The following is an 18,252-nucleotide window of genomic DNA, read 5'->3' as shown; positions in this document are numbered from 1 at the left end:
ACTACGTCTATTATAATGACATCATCGTATTACCTTAACAGGAACTTGCCTGGTCCAAGTTTATCAGCCAACATATACATAGCTGATGATTGTGAAAGTTGTGCCTGCGGCACATGTACAGATACTGAGATACGACAGAGGTCATGATAGTGATGAAATGTGTGTACAGGAACAGGAGAATGAGTGTAAATGTGCGTAGATCATATGGATATGGAAATGCGACCAGCAGAGAAAAAATGAAAGTGCAGAAAGAGAGTACAGGTTCGAGAAAAGAAGCTCGAAGGAACAACCAAGAAAAGAAAAAGACAAAATTGGTGAGGCTCAAGGTTGTAAGTAAATGCGACTACGAGCGTAGAGCTAGAGCCTAGGTTATGTAAATCCAGTAAATGTCCATCCGGGCGGTAGCTCCAAATACTTGTGCTTCATGAGCTCAGTTGCACTCGGACGCTCATCAGGATTACTAGGTTATCAATAAAGTCAGCAGGGCTTCAGTAAATTTTCACGACACTCACATGGCAAAGCATTTTCGTCTGAAATCATCAGCCAGTTCAGATAATATAAGGCCTTCTGGTACCGGAGGAGGAAGTTTGGAGGATGCCAGCTGAAGTAGCAGCAACAAGCAAAATGAGAAAGTTAACCCCGCAAACAGTCGGTTCATCATACCTTGAACATGACAGCAACCATTTCATCCCCGTTCCAGGGCCTCATACCAGCCCACATCTCCAATACAACACAACCTACACTCCAAATATCGATCTTGGAATTATAGACCTTGCCTTGGGGGTTGATGACCTCCGGTGCCATCCAAAACACAGTGCCCTGCATAGCGGTGGCCGCCCCACCCCCAAGTGCCTGCTCAGCTGTACGCTTAGAGATACCAAAATCGGAAATCTTGCAGATTCCGCTCATCTCCACTAGGATATTATCCGCCTTGAGATCCTGAACAACAATAATGAGTGTGTATGTAACATTCACCGACTAAGAACTTACTCGATGTAATATACCCTTGGAGTGAAGATACTCCAGACCGCTCAAAATTTGACCGGTGAACGATTTAGTGACGTTCTCGCAGAATTTGCCATGCTTCAGCAGTACGCTTCCAATGGATCCACCAGGAACATACTCCAGGAAACTAGAATACGCAGATCAGCAACAACGACTAGAAAAGGAAGAAAGACTACGAACATGCTCAAATTCGAAGGCGTCTCCTCGAAACCCAGATATTGTACGATATTGGGATGATCGAGGTCTTTCAGAGTTTCACTCTCCGATTTCAGCGCTTGGACTACTGTAGCCTGCCTTGAATCATTCTTATCCGACGCCGTTTGTGGGATCTCGACTTGCTTCACAGCCATCATCTCACCCGTCGTTGCGTTGAGTGCAAGGTACACTCGTCCATAAGTGCCACGTCCGATTAGCTCTCCCCGAACCCATTTGAAAGTAGCTAAAGTGTATCAGAATTAGGTATCAAAGAGAGTAGGAGTAAATGCTCACTGGGCCCAGATCCAGAAGGTGATTCTGGTGTGCCTGCGCTGCTCCTGCCGTATCGTTCGTTCTCAGTAGTGACCTCTTCAAGTTTGCTACCCCAAAGTTTCGTGCTTCTCTTGCGTGACATATTAGCCGCATGATTGAAGTTCTGGCTCGCCGTATCCATGTCGCTATGAGGAGCAAAATGGCTGGCTATGGATGTTCGATCAATCTTTTTCTTGTGTTCCTGCGCCACGATACGAATTGACTTTTTCGCTCGAATGCGCGAGCGTTCTCTTTCTCCAGATATCCGTTCACGGTCTCGTACTCTGCCATCTCGAACAAAATGAGGAAGATCCTTTTCGGAAGGTATTGGTGGTACAGGAGGCACCCCTGGGCCAAGTCCTACATCAGTAGTAGTAGCGGTAGGGCTAGTGCCACCGGAGGCGGCCTCGATGACTGGTTTATCCAGGTCATGTTCAGGAAAGTACTGATCGAGTTTCTCGTACATGTCTTCAGGAGGTGGACGTGGAGCCCACCATCCCTCAGAATCTGAGGCAGCAAGGAAGGTGCTTTGCCTTGCATCCCTGGACTTCTTTCCCCCTTTGGTACTTGACTCTTTCGTAGCATCATTAATCGACGGCTGCCGATGGGGTGTAGCAGTGGAGGAGGATTGAGGAGGTCCATTAACTGCAAGCCCGCTCGAATCAGGCGTTGAACCAGGCGCACTTGGTACTGAGACTGGTTTGACAGCACCTGCGATATTCTCGATCTGCACAGTTAGTGGGGGCCGTTTCGACGGGAAGGATGACATCACATTCAAATCCTGCAGATCGGCTGGAAGAGGGGGGACCGGAGGCACTGGTCCAAGTGGTTTATTCCACAAGTCATCGGAGTCAGAGTCGTCGAACGTTCCTGTCGACAAAATTGTCGCGGAAGACGCATCGTATGTACCTATTGCGGACAAATTGAACTTTTCGTTTGGGAACGCATGGAACGAAGGGAGAGAAGATGGTTGGCCGGGAGTTGTCGATGTAGACGTTGTTGCTGATATGGATTTCGATACAATGGGGGAGGAGGAAGACAAAGTGGACGACGCAGAAGTAGGAATCGACCTTGGAGGGGATATCGAGGTGGTAGAAGTCGATGAAGCGGAAGAAGGATCCGGAAGTTGTCTTGGGGGAGGCATGAGTGTGGCCTCTCCGTTTGATGAATTTCCAATTCTGTTTATGTCATCGAACAGGTTGGTCAGCCAAGGATGGTCGTCTTTCCTTAGAGTTGCGTCGCTTTCACCACTCCCGTTGCTATTCATCGTGCCAGTATCCGAAGAGAAGGGACCAAACCCATCAGACAATCTCTTCGAGAACGACCGTGGGCTATGCGGACTAGTTGGACTTCGTGGGGGTGTCTGTGTCCGTGTCTGACTTTCGGAACGTTTTGTGGCGGCAGATCTTGTATATCCACTGGTGGGAGACATTGGCCTATGATAAGGCCACATAGAGGAAGCGGCACTTTCCACTCCGCGAGTAGGGCTCTGGGCTGGAATCTGTCTTTTTGGGAAAGCCGAGTCACCCATTGCTGACCGTGGACGAGGGAACGGATCTTCCGGTGACAAGATATTGGAAGAAGACGGCGATATCATATATGGGGAGGAGCGAGAGTGCGCGGAGGAGGAGGACGGAGGAAAATCTTGTGAACCACCGCCGTAGATAGGTAATGGCCTAACAGGCCTCGAGAGGGTATGTATTGGTGAACCGTCCTTGTAAGGACCAGACATGAACGTCATATTCGAGTTTGTTCTCGAAGAACTCGATGTTGCATTATGACCGCCCTTGCCTGGTCTCAGGTTGGGCGGATGATTGACAACATTGCCGCCTCCCTGGAAAGCAGCTCGCAAACTATCCACGCTTTGGGCAGATTTCAAATTACGCCGTTGAGACGATGTTGAAGGAAGCGGTTTCGCTTCGGCGCTAGTTTTTGTTTCCCCTTTCCAATTTACTGCCCAGCTAGTCGGGACGGGTTGACCGGCGGTACGGGCGGGTTGCGGAAGGCGAGAATCACCAGAAGAGGTAGGTACTGGAGGTGTACCACGGGGAGCCGGTGGAATAGTTGGTATGCGGAATCCACCTTTATTGGCCTGATTGTACCGCGTCGGAGAGACATGGTTCCGCATAGCTCTGGAAGACTTAGAAGGGGACTGCCTTGCCTGTTCCTGAGAGGGAGCTGGAGAGCTAGGTGGATGGGCTTGTGTTTCCGGCTCAATCGATTCACCTTTTTGGATGAAAACCCATGATTCAGGATTGGAGGAACGATCATCAAATTCGAACCTTTGTCTCCGACGTTCGCCTAGACCTAAAGAGAATTCCTGCTTTGCACTGTGATGATGTTGGCCATGCTGAAGCATACGCTCCCTTTCACTGGCAGCATCCGACCCGGACCTAATGTGATGGCGAGCAGGAGGAGTGAGAGAATTGTCGTCATTGATAGGGAAAGTGGCTCTATTTGGAGATAAAGGAGGAGGAGGCGGAGGGGTAGGCAACACATTTCCATACCGGTCAATTATAGGTGGAGGAGTAGGAGGAGGAGGAGGCGAAGTCGGTCTTGACGGCAAGGGGGCTCCCGATCGACGAGAAGTGATAGGAGATGGCGGAACTGCATTTGCAATGGTATTCAGCATTTGCTGAGTAGGAGGGCGCATCGTAGACCTGTTATCACGATCTGCATTATCTAAATCTGCATCGTAGCCAGGCGAATCCGTGGGAATTTGCTCGCTGGCTGAGGAGATACTGCCTTCATGACGGGAGCCAGAATGACGCTTTGGCTTCAGCGGTTGCAGACTCTGTGTCTGTGGGAGTACCGGGGGTGGAATAGTCACAACACTGGGAGGCGACACTGGAGGCAACGGTCTCACAGGCTGCAGCGGCTGCTCGTGAACTGTGGCAGAGGAATGTGACACCAACAGTTTTAGACTTCCTTTCGCATCCCCCAGCTTTCGGCAGAGTTCGAACAGTCTCTCGTCTGTAAGCGCTTCACTGGTGGCATAAGCACCAATCTCGGTCTGATAAATGGAAAATCTAGCTTGGTCTTCTTCATCGTAAATGTTGAGCTACAGACTTGTTTAGCGATAATCGTAGCATAAGCAAACAGCTCACAGCGCACCTTTGTGAACACACATTCCCTGATGAAAGCTGGATTTCTGGCCCCAGTAATTTCCACATTGACATATCTCTCAGAATCAGCCGTAACGAGAATGAGGATACGTTCATCCGGTATAGAGACAGTCGGTGAGGTTGCGGGCCGTTTTGGCCCTGGTTTGTTGGGCTTGGGGTTATGGTGAAAAGGCGATTTGAAGTGGAACTTCTGGGAACGATGCTGAGGTGGGTCATAGAGCGAAGCCGACGATGCAATGGCTGGATCTTCGGCGGTGAGATCGATTGAAGGTCCAGAAACGCCAGGAGTTGAAGGCGGTGGAGTTTCTTCAGCAGCCGGCGAGCTTAAACTGGAGGGGGAGGAAAGAGAGTGATGTGATGGCTTGTATCTTGGAGCGCGTATGGGAATATTCGTCGTCAAAGGAGACGGAGGAGAAGGATTCGTCTTGAGCAATAATGGAAGTGGGTGAGCTGAATTTTGTATGGTTGTCTCCTCGTCGCTCGACTCGCTGTCGGAGCCTCTATTGGTCACATGGAATACTCGTTGTCGTCCCCTCACCGCTTCGGACATCGACCCAGATAATTTGTTGGAGTCGTGGCTGGCTAGGCTTTGGTGGTCTTTTCCCTTATGTTCTCCTCTTCTCCTGGAATGATATGTAGTAGGAAACGCAGGAAAGGGTAAGCAAAGGACGGGTCTCCAATGTAAGGTAAATAGAATTTAGCGTGCCTGCTCATGTTACATACCATAAAAGCTGACAAATCCTTCAGATTCCCTTTTACGATCAACTTTCACAACAAAAATCTTTAATTGCTACTTATGGACATGTTACACGGTATAACTTACACTGACGTTACATTAATCCTGATGTAGAACTATATAGGTTACAGAGTAGAGGAACTAGATCCAAGTATAGTTCCATCATCCAAGCTCATCTAAGTTCAAGAGTCAACAATTCCGTTCTCTCACGAAAGTCGCCGGAACCCACCTTTGGAAATTCGGCATGTTCCTTGAGCGTTTCCTGCCCCCAGCTCAACAATTTCACCAATTGTACCAGTTTAACTTCCTTTCCTTGACTCAAGCTTTCTAGAATGGCTGCATTTACTTCTCCCGCAGTCTTCATTCGTTGAGCCGGACTCAATAGGTCCCCGATAGCACTCGGAGTGGAACTCGAATGTTCAAATGCCAGCAACGACATAGTCCTCTCCAACTCTGAAAGAAATTCTGGCGAATGCTCCCCGAGCTGCGCAAGCTCGTCTTGTGCAAACTGAAGCGCTTCTCCGACTCGTCCTTGTCGGATATATTCAATCAGCTTCTGCTGTTGAAGATGAAAAAATAATGCACGATTGTTGTCGAGGATCTGGCAGTTGACAATCAGTTAATCAAGAAAAATAATCTATTGATTAAAGAACGGATATCATATTGAAGACTGAAGTTTTGGTGTTACAATTCTCATCAGCGACCCGCAATGGATCTGAGAGTGGTGCATGAAACGGTTTAATCATTTGGGAGCCTCTGCACAAAGCAACTGCCAACGAAACCAATAGAGACCAAGGGTAAGGATGCTGCGCTCTCGCCGCCTCATTGTAGAAACGAGGAAATTTGGCGAAGCGAAATGAAGCCGTGCTCCAGGCTCCAGCAATCCAAAAGACCCTTATTCTGGATCGGATATTGAAAGCATACCGTGTGACGAGGCGGTTGTTGCGAGAAACGGGAAAGTAATCCCCAGAGCTCCTTTAGTCGTGGAAACTGAAACGCTCACCTCGGGATTCAACTCATTGACCCTCACTATGGCATCCTCCACGTCACCTCGCTGAAGTGCCTCCCGCACCCTCATTCGGCTCTCAATTGATTCGAAATCTACTTCAGGAACAACGGAAGCTTCTTGTGCAAATTCTTCAGCGGCGGATTTGTATCCTTCAATGACCAGATAATCCATTATGAGGCGGTTGAGATCACTGTGATCGATGATCAGTAAGAGAATGAAGCAAGACACGAGACGGGCAAGTTTCAGATAATACATGCAATTTTGACTCTTCAACGAATAACTCAGAGAGATTCCCAATAATTTTATCATCCTATAACGCCCGCCTTGAAGGAATGTACGAATTTCGAGCTCACCTTTTAGAAACCTGCACCTCATGAAGCCTCCGGTCCCATTCCTCCTTGTAAATTTGCACATTCGGCAACGCGTGTGGCTTCAATAGCAGATGCGGAGAACGTCATCAAGATTCAGGCAAGATCAAACATAGAAAGAAAATGATTTAGTCCGATGGACGCTGGTATGGCAGAAAAAAAAGAGACGAACCATTTTTCAAGTAGGCGCCTTAGGGCAGGTCGGAAGCTAAAGCACGGGCCATTTGTTTAGGGCAGGCTGCGGTTTTTCACTTGAACCAGTCAAACTACGTAGACCTCATTCTCAAATTTCCAGCTGCGTGAAGCATATGACGGTGATTGCTTCGAAGTTTGCAGGAGCCAAATAAGCCCGAGAAATTTGCTCAGTTCCAAATTTAAAATCGTAAGGTAAAAAACGACCCAAATCCTGACAAATATTTACTGAAGTGGAGGCTTATGTGGAAATCGAAGGTATCTCCTTGATGGTCCCGGAATGATCATCAAGACTGCCACTTGAAAGTCAGGTAGAGAGTAGATGCATTATAGTTTGCCCCCTACAGTAGTTAATGATCCGCGTCTCACTAGCTTTTGTCAATCAATACCATCGTTCGCCGAAATATTGACGCAAGATTGGCTTGAGAAAAAAGGAGAAAACGAAGTGAATGTTATTCGGTTTTGGTTAACCTGGACAGTGATTAGAAGAGTGTATGAGAAAGGCTGCCAATTAAGAGTAATTATGCGTGTACATTGCATAACTTGATTTAGATATCGATGCAACCAAGAGTTTCTTTCGTGGCTGATAACATACCACATGCGTTGTATCTGCAATGTATCACCGGTCTGCCAATTGATGCAAGAATATACTACTACCATGATTGTGCGGGGCGTTCAATTAGTTTCAGTGAACGAGTGAAGTTAACTGCGAAAGATGCGGACGACAATATGGCCTGCACTTATCTGCACTTATCTACTGGAGACGATCTAGGTGAGCTGTCGAGTTTCTGATTCATGAGGATAAGTGAACAACGAAGGCGATCCGACTCGCAAGATACGTGTAACCAACTGTAACCAAACAGGGACCGACTCACGTATATATCATCTCCCGCATCTTTCGGGGTGATCCAAACTTTGACTCTTTGATACCAAAGATCGGATAATACGTAGAAGACCGGTATGAAATGAGAGCGAGCCAAACCAGCTACCAAATTTCAAGTCGTACGCGTTGCTTGAAAGAAGTTGGAGGGAATGAGTATGCAGTAATGATTCGACATTGAACAACAGTAGTGGAGCAGTTGGACACTGAAAAATCCTGACACATAATCATCCAAAGGTTCGAGCTTCGATCAATTCGAGGACGGTGGGGATCATCACTGATCAGGCCTGTCTTGTGGGGAGTCCCAGGATAGGTGTCGTTACTGTCATTTTTATGCAACGATGTTCTGCGGCTGATTTTTATTGCTCGACATCTGCGAGCGAAAATATGGATGTGGCGATAGTTTCTAGCTGGATTTGTCGTGATCACCGCTCAAATCCCATAGCGCAAATATACTCGAGGGGATACTTGGGTAATCACTTTTTCTGTCTAAGTGGATTCAAACTTACAGGAAGTTGTCATGATTTCGACACAACTGCACCGCTTCGTAGCATGTCAAAGAAATCATCCCTATCAACTGCAGCTGCAACGCGGTGAATACATTATGTTTGGATATGGGTCTCGAGTCAGACGTACATTCCTTCCCTCGGCCAATGATGTTATCTTTATTTTTACCCTTCTTGGATTTAGATTTGTCTACAATCCGTGGTGCAGGGAGAGAAGGCTTGCCGTTCCCTCTTGCAGCTTTCTTTTCTTCCCCGTCGGCTGCCGCTTGATTTTGGACCTGCTGAACGACGTTAAAAAGTCTGACGACTGCACGATATAGTAAGCTTAGGAAAGGCGGACGCAGAAGCATTGACTCTTACCACCTCTTTGTGCAACTTTCCTAAGGGCCCTCTCGCTCTCACCGCCCCAGCCACCTATGACATCCCTTATTCTTCCTCTGTCTTCTTTTTCTTTCTTCTCCACCTGTAAAACTTTCTTTGCTTTCATCTCTAGCTTTTCATCATTCCTTTTTCGAGCTATTGACGGCTTCAACGAGAGAGGGGCAGACGAGGGAGCCTCGGTATTAAGCAATGTCTGAAGAGTAGCACCAAAGGCAGAGGCATGCGTTGCGCGAATCTTTCTCTTCTTTGTCTGTCGAGATTTTTGAGGTTTCATGCCCTCAATCTCGTCTGCAGAGTCTAGTTCTTCATCCTGATCGGCTATGGACTCTTCTTCGGAGCGGTCAGAAGCTTCGACAGAGTGACCAATGGATTGTTCATCCTCCGAGTGGTCTGCATAATCAGTGACAGGATTATTTTTCCGTTTTAAGGATGAAGAGATCATGATGGTGGGCGGCTAAGTTAATTTCGCTTAGAAACACGGTCACCCCAAATCACCAGCTCGTCTCCTCGTTGCAAATATTGCGACAAACTCATTTTTGCTCTATCTGGCTTGTTTTCTGGTTCGAAAATAACCATGAATTCTTCTCTTTTAGATTTATCTCCAGAGCCTGATCTGTATCCTCTCTATCCTACGACGGCGCACATAGCGGTCCAATTATCATCTCATTCAGGTCTCAATCCGGACCAAAAGGCTAAGCTTGTTCGGCATTGCCTTACTCGAGCGTGTGTCTTTGGCGAACTGAGTATCCTCCAATATGTATTCTCTGATCCGCAAGCACATCCATTTATCGATTTGGGAATGCGCGACGAAGATGGTGTTGGTCTTGTCAGCCTTACAATACAAGGTTTTGGCGCAGAATCTGAACGGGACGTGGAACGAGAAGAGTGTGTGCGACTGCTGATAGCTCAGGGTGCGGATTTATCTGCAGACAAAGGTACAGTCTTGACTTTACCTCCATACGCCGCACCTCGTTGATGCGCTCTTCAGACGGATGGACACCACTTCACTACGCTGCTCTGCTCTCACCTCCAACTCTGGTTTCCCATCTCATGACACATGGATGTTCTCCCTTCGACGTGACGCGCCGGAAACTAACACCACTGGACATAGTATCCGCCCACTCCATACTACCAGGGCGCGGAGATGTGGCATTGCTTGTCGAGGAAGCAATGCGAGGCGAAGGTTGGACTGGTGGTCGATTAGAAGATAAGCGACGAATATTAGACGAACGCATGAAACGAAAAGGGAAGCAACAATCAATACGCGAGGACGTAGGTCAAGCGCTGGGAATACATCCACGGTGGTGGAATCCTGATTTAGATGAGTTCAATCTCTCCGATGATTCAGATTCTGAGCAAGAGGAAGAAGGAGAAGAAGACAACAGTCTATATGTGCGTACTGTATATATTCTTTGAAACTAATCTTGCTGACCGACGGGTAGACTCCTCCACTAGATTACACAAATATGCTTGTGTTCTCTCCACCTTCTCTACCGGCAATATTCGAATCTCTAATAACGAACTATCCACCGTCATTTCGAAATCCCCAACCAGCAAATCTACTTTACATGTTGGCACGATTCGCTTGCCTTACTTGCGATCATAACTGGTTAGAAGATTTTATGCTTGGTGCTACAGAAGCGATCGAAGATAACTTTTTTGTAAGACAGTTGGTCTTGTCTTTGTGCTTCTAGAGACTCATTAGAAAAGTAGAACCGGCCAGAAGATATCACTGTGCTCGTGTTCTGGCTCTACAACACAACTATCTGGTTACATCTAATGCAATGCGACAAATCGATCAGTGAGGTTTGCGAAATGTTGGGCTCCTTCGAACTTATCGAGGAAACTATCAACTCGGTTTTCGGTGTGTCCATTGATTACATAGCAAAAATTATCGCTGAATCTCGAATCCAGTGTTCATTATACGCCTGGCAGAGCGCAAAATCGACGAGTTGTTAGATACCGCTCTTCTAGATTATTCGTCGCTAGGGTCTGAATTTGAATCAGTCCAATTTGAATCAGAGCAGTGGTCGTTCCTACGGCCTTTCACTGGAAAGAAGAAAGCAGTACCACCTCCCACCTCCACCAACTCCACCATAAGAGGTCCCCCATCTCCGCTTCCAATACGCCCGCCTTCCCCATCACCAAGTGTGTCCTCTTTTTCTTCCATCCGTCAAAGTTTTCGCGCCCGTGCATCCTCTAGCACGACAACCCCCCTTCAGGCCCTTTTCTCGGAAAACTCTCAGACACCGTCACCTTCACATTTAACATCGTATCTGACCGCTCTACATACGTTTTTGACCCTCTCCGATATAAATCCCGCATTGATTACGCAACTGTGGTCCCAAGTTATGTATTGGACCTCGAGTGAGTACGAACACACGAGAGCCTTGTAACACAACCTCAACCCTTCCAGGTGAAATGTTCAATCGTGTACTTACGCGAAAGAAATATATCTGTCGGTGAGGATTATACTTCCTTCGTCTGATCGGTTGTTCATCCATCTTCAGGTCAAGAGCTGTACAAATAAGCATGAACCTCGGAGTGATAGAGGAGTGGGTAAGACAGATGGGACTTCCTCGTGGTGTACAAAGCCACTTCTCTCCCGTGCGCGATCTCTTGAACTGGCTACAGGTGCGACGATATTTTTCTCCGCAGCATGAAATGTTTGCTCAAATTCGAATGGCAGTGTCTTTCGTCTATCTCAGAATTTCCAGATCTAGTCGCAACAATTCAAACAATGAAGAGCATTAATCCTCTCCAGGTAACATACTGCGGACTCTACAGCTATGAAAACCGACTTACACAATTTTTTAGATGCGACGTGCCGTGCGAGATTACAAATATGAAGTAAACGAAGGCAGAATGAACGAAGAATGCATACAATATCTAACCCAGCTCCAGAAGGACTGGGAGCGACATCGTGTCAAGCTTGGCGTGGAGGCCTTGCGCAAAGAGGTAGTGCCATGAATGCATACCTAATACCGAATATGTAGGCATATGCTGAACAATTTATTCACAGATGAACGATCGTGATCATGATGGCAGTGTCTCGTCATCCATGCCAAACGAGTCCCCGGAGTCAGGGAACAGTTCAATACTTTCAACGGGTTCGACGGACGCATTGGCCGCTCAGGAAGCTATCGATTTGCTTTTCGATCAAGGGACAGAGAAGTCAAACTGGGAACCTGCGCAACCACCACAAGTGCTGGGAGAGCTTCTAGATTCCCGCTACATGCTTCCTTTAATCTTTCCGTCCGATCCTCGCATGCTATCAGCCCGTCCAGGAAAGATACCAGTCCACGAGGATGACAAGCGAAGTCCTCTGCCTACTCCAGACCCGACGAGGAGCGCCAGTAGAGCGAGCAACGGAAGTCGGGGAGCGATGACATGGCATTCTAGAAGTCACAAAGTTCGAGACATCAGTAGTGGAGCTCTGAAATGGATAGACGGCGCCGTCTCTGCTTCACGGTGGGGTAGACTGGTACCGGATGAGGAAGTTGGGGATGTTGGGGACGTGGAGCATCATGAGCGTTCCGAGACGTCAGAAGAAGAGCATGCAGCGGAATCGGAAAATGGTTTACGAGTGGATACTAGAATTACTCCACTTACTCGAAAACGTTCCGCTCGAAAAGCCAGAGCCAGTCTCGGAGGTGGAGAGACAACGCCGGTCGAACTTCAGATATGACATTGTTAAGGTATATATCATAGTTTACTCTCGTACCTACTTAGTACTTGGAATATATCATAATGGAAGGCTTGGTATACCTGGAATAATGCAGTGCTGCAGTGCATCATTTTGGTTGTGTGTACATAACTGACGGTGACTGCGGGTGTTATTCAAAAGTATCAAATCTCATAAAGTGAGCCAGAAAACCCGTGTTTTGATCTCTTCTCTATTTCTCCTTCCCTGCGGCAACCGCATTCTACATTGACCAATGATTCTCCCTGACGGCGCGAGCGAAACTCTTCAAGTGAAAGATGAAGGTTTTGACCATGACAATATCATTTCTCGGGGAAGCTCTCCTGGCCTTGTACGAGGAACTAGCACTTCTCGTCCTAAATCGCAAGTAGGATACTCTGGCGCCCGTCGTCCAGCTTATCCTGAAGACGAAGATCATGAGCAGTTCTACGATGAGGCGTATACTAAACGGCAAACATCCGATGCCTCACTAATACATAATGCTGTGGTCCCTGCAGGCCAATCTAAAGGATATTATCAGGATTTGGGTGAGATCTTGGTGTTCAGGATTCAAACTGACGTCCTCCTGAAAAGTCTATCCTAGAGTATGCGGACCCATATACCACTCCCAGCCCGTACTCAAATCAAACGGCAGGCAAGCCATCACCATTCGCTTTATTTGTCGGTAATGACGGAAAATATCCCTTGGAGCAAAGAATTGAGAATAAAAAGAGAGGAATTGGTCGTCAAGCGTATCCGTTTCTCAGTGCGTCGCAAATTGTCATTCTGCGCCTCAAACTTCCCTATCTCACTCTCGTGCAGCGTGGATCGTATCTGTTGTGCTGATTGCGGTCTTCATATACGAAGAAGTGATCCAATCGAAGGCCCAGGGCACGCCGGTTTCATTTAAGGTACTTAGTTCTTGCCATCCTCGTCATCGCTTGCTGAGGTCAATGTCAGCCTACTGTCAATCCTATGCTCGGTCCTTCGGGTTCAGCTCTCATTTTTCTTGGTGCTCGATTTCCGTCAGTGATCTTTTTAACAGTTGACCTATCGCAATCCTCAACTGAAGGTTATTTCAGTCCATGTATGAAGAACGTGTCGTCTGTTCCGCCTTCCACGCTGTTGGCTTGTGAGTCGCCATCATGGTAGTATTGTTCTTTTGACATCTATCTCGCATTCAGGCTTGAATGACACTGCTAATCCCTCGACGATAAATTGTCCGTTAGAAGACATTTGTGGTTTTAACGGTGTGTCTAGGCAACTCCCACCTAGGTTTACAAATCGTTGAAATATCATTTCCAAGGTTTCGACAATGGCACACCCAATCAGTGGTTCAGGTGTGTCTAGCGGTGTTCGTTTCTCTCATACTCTAGCTAAATAACAGGTAGATTCATCACCCCGATATTTCTTCGTACGTGAATCTATCTTGTTTCGCGTATACAACAGCTAAGGATCTGGTTAGACGCTGGGTTCATCCACATCGCCTTGAATCTCCTTTGCCAACTGACAGTAAGCGCTCAAGTATGTCTTGTATCGCCCAATCTTCTTGTAATAGATCTGACCTTCGCCAAGGTTGAGAGGGAAATGGGGTCGGGTGGATTCTTCCTGGTTTATTTTGCTGCTGGTATATTTGGGTAAGATTTTCATCGCTTGATTATTTGGATGTCAAAATGAATTGATTGATAGGAATGTGCTCGGGGCCAACTTCTCTCTCGTCGGGTCCCCTTCGACCGGTGCATCTGGCGCTATATTTGGGACAACAGGTAAGTAGTATGAACTCACAACACATCATGAGTAAAAGTTTCGATTCAGCTGTCGCCTGGGTGGATCTTTTTGCTCACTGGAAGTATCAATATAGACCAGTACGAAAGGTGTGTATTTTACACTTCAATCATAAAGGTCTCCAATCATTAACATTACGACAGCTCATCTTCATGACCATAGAATTTCTGATCGGATTCGCAATTGGCTATATACCTTGTATGTTTCTTTTTCTGTTTGTTCGAAGTTTCTTGCTGACTTTTAAGTCTAGATATCGATAATTTCGGTATTGTCGCGAACGATTTTGAGCTTGTAACACCTTCAACTGATCTTTAACTAATCCCTACAGCGCATCTCGGTGGATTCCTTCTGGGTCTGCTCGTGGGCATCGTATTCTACCCTGTAATCAGTGTCACGAAACGCCATCGCGCGATCATGTGGACTTGTCGCATAGTAGCAATGGTGCTAGCAATTATTTTATATGTGGTTTTAATCCGAAACTTTTATACTTCGGATCCTTATGCTGGTAAGCAATCAACGTTTAGCATCGGGGTAATCTGACTTCACAGGGACTTCACTCACCTCAATTGATTTAGCGTGCCCAGGCTGTCGTTATCTGTCGTGCTGGCCTACTGCGTCTAATAATCACTGCCAAGGGTATGTCCTGGACCTTTGCTCTCGTTCATTATGATGACTTATAAGTTGCTGACCGAAACATTCGCAGAACCGGTTTGTCCAACTCATAAAATTTGGATGCGACGTACTAACGTTCAATTAGGTCTCAGTAGCAGTAGTAGTAGTATCTAGTTATATGTATCTCTGCGCAATCTTTGACAAGAATGGACTTCCGTATTTATGTACCGTAGATGCTCACGGATATTTTTAGTACATAATAATTACTCCTGACAGTAATGTGTGAACAACGGCTTGTACGCCAAACAGCCATTGTCAGAAAACCAAACTTAAAACTAGATCAACACCTTTCCTGCACCTTTCTTGGGCTGGTCTACAGGGGGCCTGAATCATGGTGGCAACGAAGACGCGATATACTCTAAATCCCTCATTTTCTCATCTTGTAGGAGTCGCAGTCATCTTGATCTCGTTATGTATTGGGATTGGAAGACAAGTAGTGTTTGGTGTGTATCCATTTTTCTTGAGTGTGAGTGTGTTGACATATCGCTTTCTAAGACTGGTTCGACCCGTTGCATTGTAATGCATTGATTAACAGAGGCAGTTGGTTGGATTCTAACAAGGAGATATGGCAGCCAGATGGTACGTTTCGCGTCCTTGACATCTGCTTAAATTCTGACTGCGATTTTCAGGCTGCATGCTCCATCAATACAGTCCACAGACTGCTGGGAGTTGTCTTGGAAGTCGACAAACAATATTTATCGGTGATTCGGTGACACGGAGGCTATTCTACCAGTTTGCTCATCTGCTAGACCCCTCTCTTCCCACTGCACCAAAAGAAGACGGACTTAAGCATGCTAATCACACACTACACGCTACCTCTGGTAGCCTTGTGTCGTTCTATTGGGACCCTTTCCTAAACTCGAGCCATACATTCGATATTGTCTCCAAAGGAATCGCACTACAGAACCACTCGAACACGTACGGCTCTAAGCAGCCGGCGTTGCTTACGCTCGGTGGTGGTCTGTGGAATTTGCGATACAGTGACCTTTCAGGGGGATTGCCTGCTTGGGAAGCTAATATTGAGAATCTCATCCATTCCCTTCCTAGCGAGGGCCCATCCGACAACATTGTGTTTCTTCCTGTCGAAGAAATAATACCATCTAAATTATCCCCTGACAGAGCAAAGACTATGCATTCTTCAGATATAGACGCCATGAACTCGGATCTATATCACAGGATTTACACCTCCCATCCTGTAGTCGTGCATCCCAAAGCCAACCTTCCCATCGCGCTTCCACTCGTTTTCAACGAGATGCTGGACTCCTCTTATACCCAAGATGGCATACATTTCTCTGATTCTTTAATCAGAACGCAAGCGAACATCCTACTCAACCTCCATTGCAACGAGAAGTTACCCAAGCACTTTCCCATGGACGCGACCTGTTGTCGCAGTTATCCGTCACCTGGGTTATTGCAACTCATGTCTATCACGGTTCTCTTCGGATTGGGCGTCTACCAACTCTGGATATCCCGACCAGAAGGTGCATCATCTGAAATGCGCGATTCCGAATTTTTTTAATAACATTGGCTCTGTACAGATCGTTCAATCAGTGGCTGGTGTTCAGTAATCGAATCATCGCCTCTCTTCGTAATGGGGGTAGCAATTTTGCTTATTTTCTTGGCAGACCGCACTGGTCTATGGTTGAAGGAACAAAAATTGTTTTCTGCGTGGACATTTGGGCTTTTGTGTCTAATAAGCTTGGGTGCTGGTCTTCTAACTATCAAGTCTTCCGATAAAGACTTGGGCTTCTTGAATCGCGAGCAAACAGACGAATGGAAAGGCTGGATGCAAGGTATGCACTTCTTATGTCACCAAAGTTTTCGCTCGATCTTTTCGTCAACAGTTGCCATCCTAATCTACCATTACCTCGGCGCCTCCAAAATTTCCGGCATATACAACCCCATTCGTGTCCTTGTCGCTGCCTATCTCTTCATGTCTGGATACGGACATACCACGTTCTATCTCAAAAAAGCCGATTTTGGATTCCTGCGTGTGGCTCAAGTAAGCGTGATAACAAGCGGAGTCTTGATTTGTACTAACTAAAATCTAGGTTTTGGTTCGGCTGAATTTACTGACTGTGGTACTCGCTTACACGATGAATACCGACTATCTTTCCTACTACTTCGCGCCCTTGGTATCGTTGTGGTACATGGTTATATATGTCACATTGGCAGTTGGATCGCGCTTCAACGACCGTACGCCTATTCTCGTCGGAAAAATCCTTCTCTCCGCGGCGCTTGTGACTCTTTTCTTCCATACACTCGGGCCCTTGGAATTTCTTTTTGAAATTCTCGCTCGTATATTCGGAATACAGTGGTCAGCGAAGGAATGGGCTTTCCGGGTGAAGCTCGACCTCTGGATTGTGTATGTTGGCGTGTTTGCTGCCGTAGCTGTTATCAAGATTCAAGAATTTCAGTTGACCGATTCTCCGCGGTGGCACATGTTTCAAAAGATTGCCGTTGTTCTCTCCGCCCTCGTCATATCGTGGTTCTTGGTATTCGAAATCAACCAGGAATCAAAGTTTACCTACAATTATTGGCACCCTTACATTTCCTGTCTTCCCGTATTAGGGTTTGTCGTACTGAGGAACGCGAACGCAACCCTCCGCGCCGCCAACTCCCAGATCTTCGCCTTCATTGGTCGCTGCTCTTTGGAGACCTTTATTATCCAATATCATCTATGGCTCGCTGCAGACACCAAAGGAGTTCTGCTTGTACTTCCCGGTACACGATGGCGCCCACTCAACTTCATCATAACCTCTATTATGTTCGTTTATATTTCCAACCAAGTTGCACATGCCACAGGGGCGTTGGTTACGACACTGTGCGGGCAGAAACCGAAAGCAACCGCATTGCCTATTACCGCATCTGCGGATGGACCCTCCCACCCTCGACGTTGGGTTGATCGTTTAGCAGATGGTGCTGTTGCTTCTTCCCCGCGTCAGGCCTCATTTTACAAATTGTGGGAGAAACCTTTGAATGCTAACTATGGAACAAGGTTGGCTCTGATTGGTGGGATCATGTGGACGTTGAACTTGCTCTGGCCAAAATCGTGAACTCACGGACTGGACATTCGTACTATAATACATGGCATATGATAATGAGGTATACAGTAGTAATAGTATGACCTGTGAACAATGAGGAACAATGTGAGTAAAAAAATCAAACAAAACGGAGAGAGAATTCAGTATTAGCATGGAAAATCTTCGAGCCCCGTCCTTAAGACGGGATCAGTGCTTGACTTCTAGATATTTTACATCATACTGAAAAGGTGAAAGAATATCTACTCACTCTCGGTAAGAGTTGCAACGGTAACACGTCAAGCGCCAAGACCTGACTGAACAGAGGAAAATCAGTTGAAACATTCAAACAAAAACGATCCGGGAAAGCTCAGAAATTTGGGT

The 18,252-nt window shown here is 46.8% G+C and overlaps 6 protein-coding genes across 6 annotated transcripts; 3 read left to right on the top strand and 3 right to left on the bottom strand.

The window, feature by feature from the left end:
• Positions 1 to 5: 5 nt before the first annotated feature.
• On the bottom strand, positions 6 to 5,354 carry C8R40DRAFT_1257545 (uncharacterized protein). The gene is made up of 7 exons (XM_046233786.1): positions 4,627 to 5,354; positions 1,495 to 4,573; positions 1,186 to 1,444; positions 991 to 1,132; positions 664 to 939; positions 513 to 601; positions 6 to 460 (listed from the first exon to the last, which is right to left on the bottom strand). Exons 1-7 carry the CDS (start codon positions 5,185 to 5,187, stop codon positions 370 to 372), a joined length of 4,497 nt encoding a protein of 1,498 aa, XP_046081794.1. The 5' UTR covers positions 5,188 to 5,354; the 3' UTR covers positions 6 to 369.
• A 49-nt stretch (positions 5,355 to 5,403) lies between these two features.
• On the bottom strand, positions 5,404 to 6,889 carry C8R40DRAFT_1124851 (CTLH/CRA C-terminal to lish motif domain-containing protein). Its single transcript, XM_046228949.1, has 4 exons — positions 6,736 to 6,889; positions 6,377 to 6,572; positions 5,603 to 5,974; positions 5,404 to 5,549 (listed from the first exon to the last, which is right to left on the bottom strand). Exons 2-4 carry the CDS (start codon positions 6,551 to 6,553, stop codon positions 5,499 to 5,501), a joined length of 600 nt encoding a protein of 199 aa, XP_046081793.1. The 5' UTR covers positions 6,554 to 6,572; positions 6,736 to 6,889; the 3' UTR covers positions 5,404 to 5,498.
• Positions 6,890 to 8,340: 1,451 nt separating this feature from the next.
• Positions 8,341 to 9,151, bottom strand: C8R40DRAFT_1056136 (Rrp15p-domain-containing protein; the record flags this gene model as incomplete). Its single annotated transcript, XM_046225056.1, has 3 exons — positions 8,341 to 8,405; positions 8,459 to 8,635; positions 8,689 to 9,151. The coding sequence occupies 3 exons, from the start codon at positions 9,149 to 9,151 to the stop codon at positions 8,341 to 8,343; spliced, it is 705 nt and encodes a 234-aa protein (XP_046081792.1).
• A 16-nt stretch (positions 9,152 to 9,167) lies between these two features.
• Positions 9,168 to 12,397, top strand: C8R40DRAFT_1257535 (DIL domain-containing protein; the record flags this gene model as incomplete). The annotated part of the gene is made up of 10 exons (XM_046233785.1): positions 9,168 to 9,644; positions 9,698 to 10,101; positions 10,152 to 10,370; positions 10,423 to 10,573; positions 10,624 to 11,076; positions 11,126 to 11,171; positions 11,220 to 11,343; positions 11,399 to 11,473; positions 11,527 to 11,670; positions 11,732 to 12,397. The coding sequence occupies exons 1-10, from the start codon at positions 9,284 to 9,286 to the stop codon at positions 12,395 to 12,397; spliced, it is 2,643 nt and encodes an 880-aa protein (XP_046081791.1). The 5' UTR covers positions 9,168 to 9,283.
• Positions 12,398 to 12,466: 69 nt separating this feature from the next.
• On the top strand, positions 12,467 to 15,041 carry C8R40DRAFT_1124839 (uncharacterized protein). The gene is made up of 18 exons (XM_046228948.1): positions 12,467 to 12,939; positions 12,996 to 13,157; positions 13,214 to 13,302; positions 13,352 to 13,416; positions 13,474 to 13,523; positions 13,576 to 13,641; positions 13,698 to 13,731; positions 13,783 to 13,805; positions 13,857 to 13,915; positions 13,967 to 14,028; positions 14,081 to 14,157; positions 14,207 to 14,265; positions 14,320 to 14,374; positions 14,427 to 14,441; positions 14,505 to 14,681; positions 14,752 to 14,812; positions 14,880 to 14,884; positions 14,934 to 15,041. Exons 1-18 carry the CDS (start codon positions 12,648 to 12,650, stop codon positions 14,960 to 14,962), a joined length of 1,380 nt encoding a protein of 459 aa, XP_046081790.1. The 5' UTR covers positions 12,467 to 12,647; the 3' UTR covers positions 14,963 to 15,041.
• Positions 15,042 to 18,188, top strand: C8R40DRAFT_1153441 (Cas1p-domain-containing protein). The gene is made up of 6 exons (XM_046229575.1): positions 15,042 to 15,291; positions 15,344 to 15,427; positions 15,478 to 16,329; positions 16,387 to 16,641; positions 16,693 to 16,850; positions 16,900 to 18,188. Exons 1-6 carry the CDS (start codon positions 15,180 to 15,182, stop codon positions 17,902 to 17,904), a joined length of 2,466 nt encoding a protein of 821 aa, XP_046081789.1. The 5' UTR covers positions 15,042 to 15,179; the 3' UTR covers positions 17,905 to 18,188.
• The last annotated feature ends 64 nt before the right edge of the window (positions 18,189 to 18,252 follow it).

The sequence above is a fragment of the Lentinula edodes genome, assembly GCF_021015755.1.
Source record: "Lentinula edodes strain Le(Bin) 0899 ss11 chromosome Unknown C8R40scaffold_42, whole genome shotgun sequence".
Taxonomy (NCBI): Eukaryota; Fungi; Basidiomycota; class Agaricomycetes; order Agaricales; family Omphalotaceae; genus Lentinula; species Lentinula edodes.
Note: the sequence above shows the minus strand (reverse complement) of the source record. Positions and strands in the feature narration are given on the sequence as shown.

Bases quoted from the DNA above. Each gene is read 5' to 3' on its own strand.
- C8R40DRAFT_1257545 (XM_046233786.1), bottom strand. From the start codon at position 5,187: ATGTCCGAAGCGGTGAGGGGACGACAACGAGTATTCCATGTGACCAAT. The intron at 1,133-1,185 runs GTTCGTAGTCTT...TGCGTATTCTAG, and splicing joins ACGCCTTCGAATTTGAGCAT to TTTCCTGGAGTATGTTCCTG. The intron at 602-663 runs GTATGATGAACC...CTGCTACTTCAG, and splicing joins TGGTTGCTGTCATGTTCAAG to CTGGCATCCTCCAAACTTCC.
- C8R40DRAFT_1124851 (XM_046228949.1), bottom strand. From the start codon at position 6,553: ATGGATTATCTGGTCATTGAAGGATACAAATCCGCCGCTGAAGAATTT. The intron at 5,975-6,376 runs GTGAGCGTTTCA...GTCAACTGCCAG, and splicing joins TCAATGAGTTGAATCCCGAG to ATCCTCGACAACAATCGTGC. The intron at 5,550-5,602 runs GTGGGTTCCGGC...TCTTGAACTTAG, and splicing joins AACATGCCGAATTTCCAAAG to ATGAGCTTGGATGATGGAAC.
- C8R40DRAFT_1124839 (XM_046228948.1), top strand. From the start codon at position 12,648: ATGATTCTCCCTGACGGCGCGAGCGAAACTCTTCAAGTGAAAGATGAA. The intron at 13,806-13,856 runs GTACGTGAATCT...GGATCTGGTTAG, and splicing joins CATCACCCCGATATTTCTTC to ACGCTGGGTTCATCCACATC. The intron at 13,916-13,966 runs GTATGTCTTGTA...ACCTTCGCCAAG, and splicing joins AACTGACAGTAAGCGCTCAA to GTTGAGAGGGAAATGGGGTC.
- C8R40DRAFT_1153441 (XM_046229575.1), top strand. From the start codon at position 15,180: ATGGTGGCAACGAAGACGCGATATACTCTAAATCCCTCATTTTCTCAT. The intron at 16,330-16,386 runs GTGCATCATCTG...GGCTCTGTACAG, and splicing joins CTGGATATCCCGACCAGAAG to ATCGTTCAATCAGTGGCTGG. The intron at 16,642-16,692 runs GTATGCACTTCT...TTTCGTCAACAG, and splicing joins ATGGAAAGGCTGGATGCAAG to TTGCCATCCTAATCTACCAT.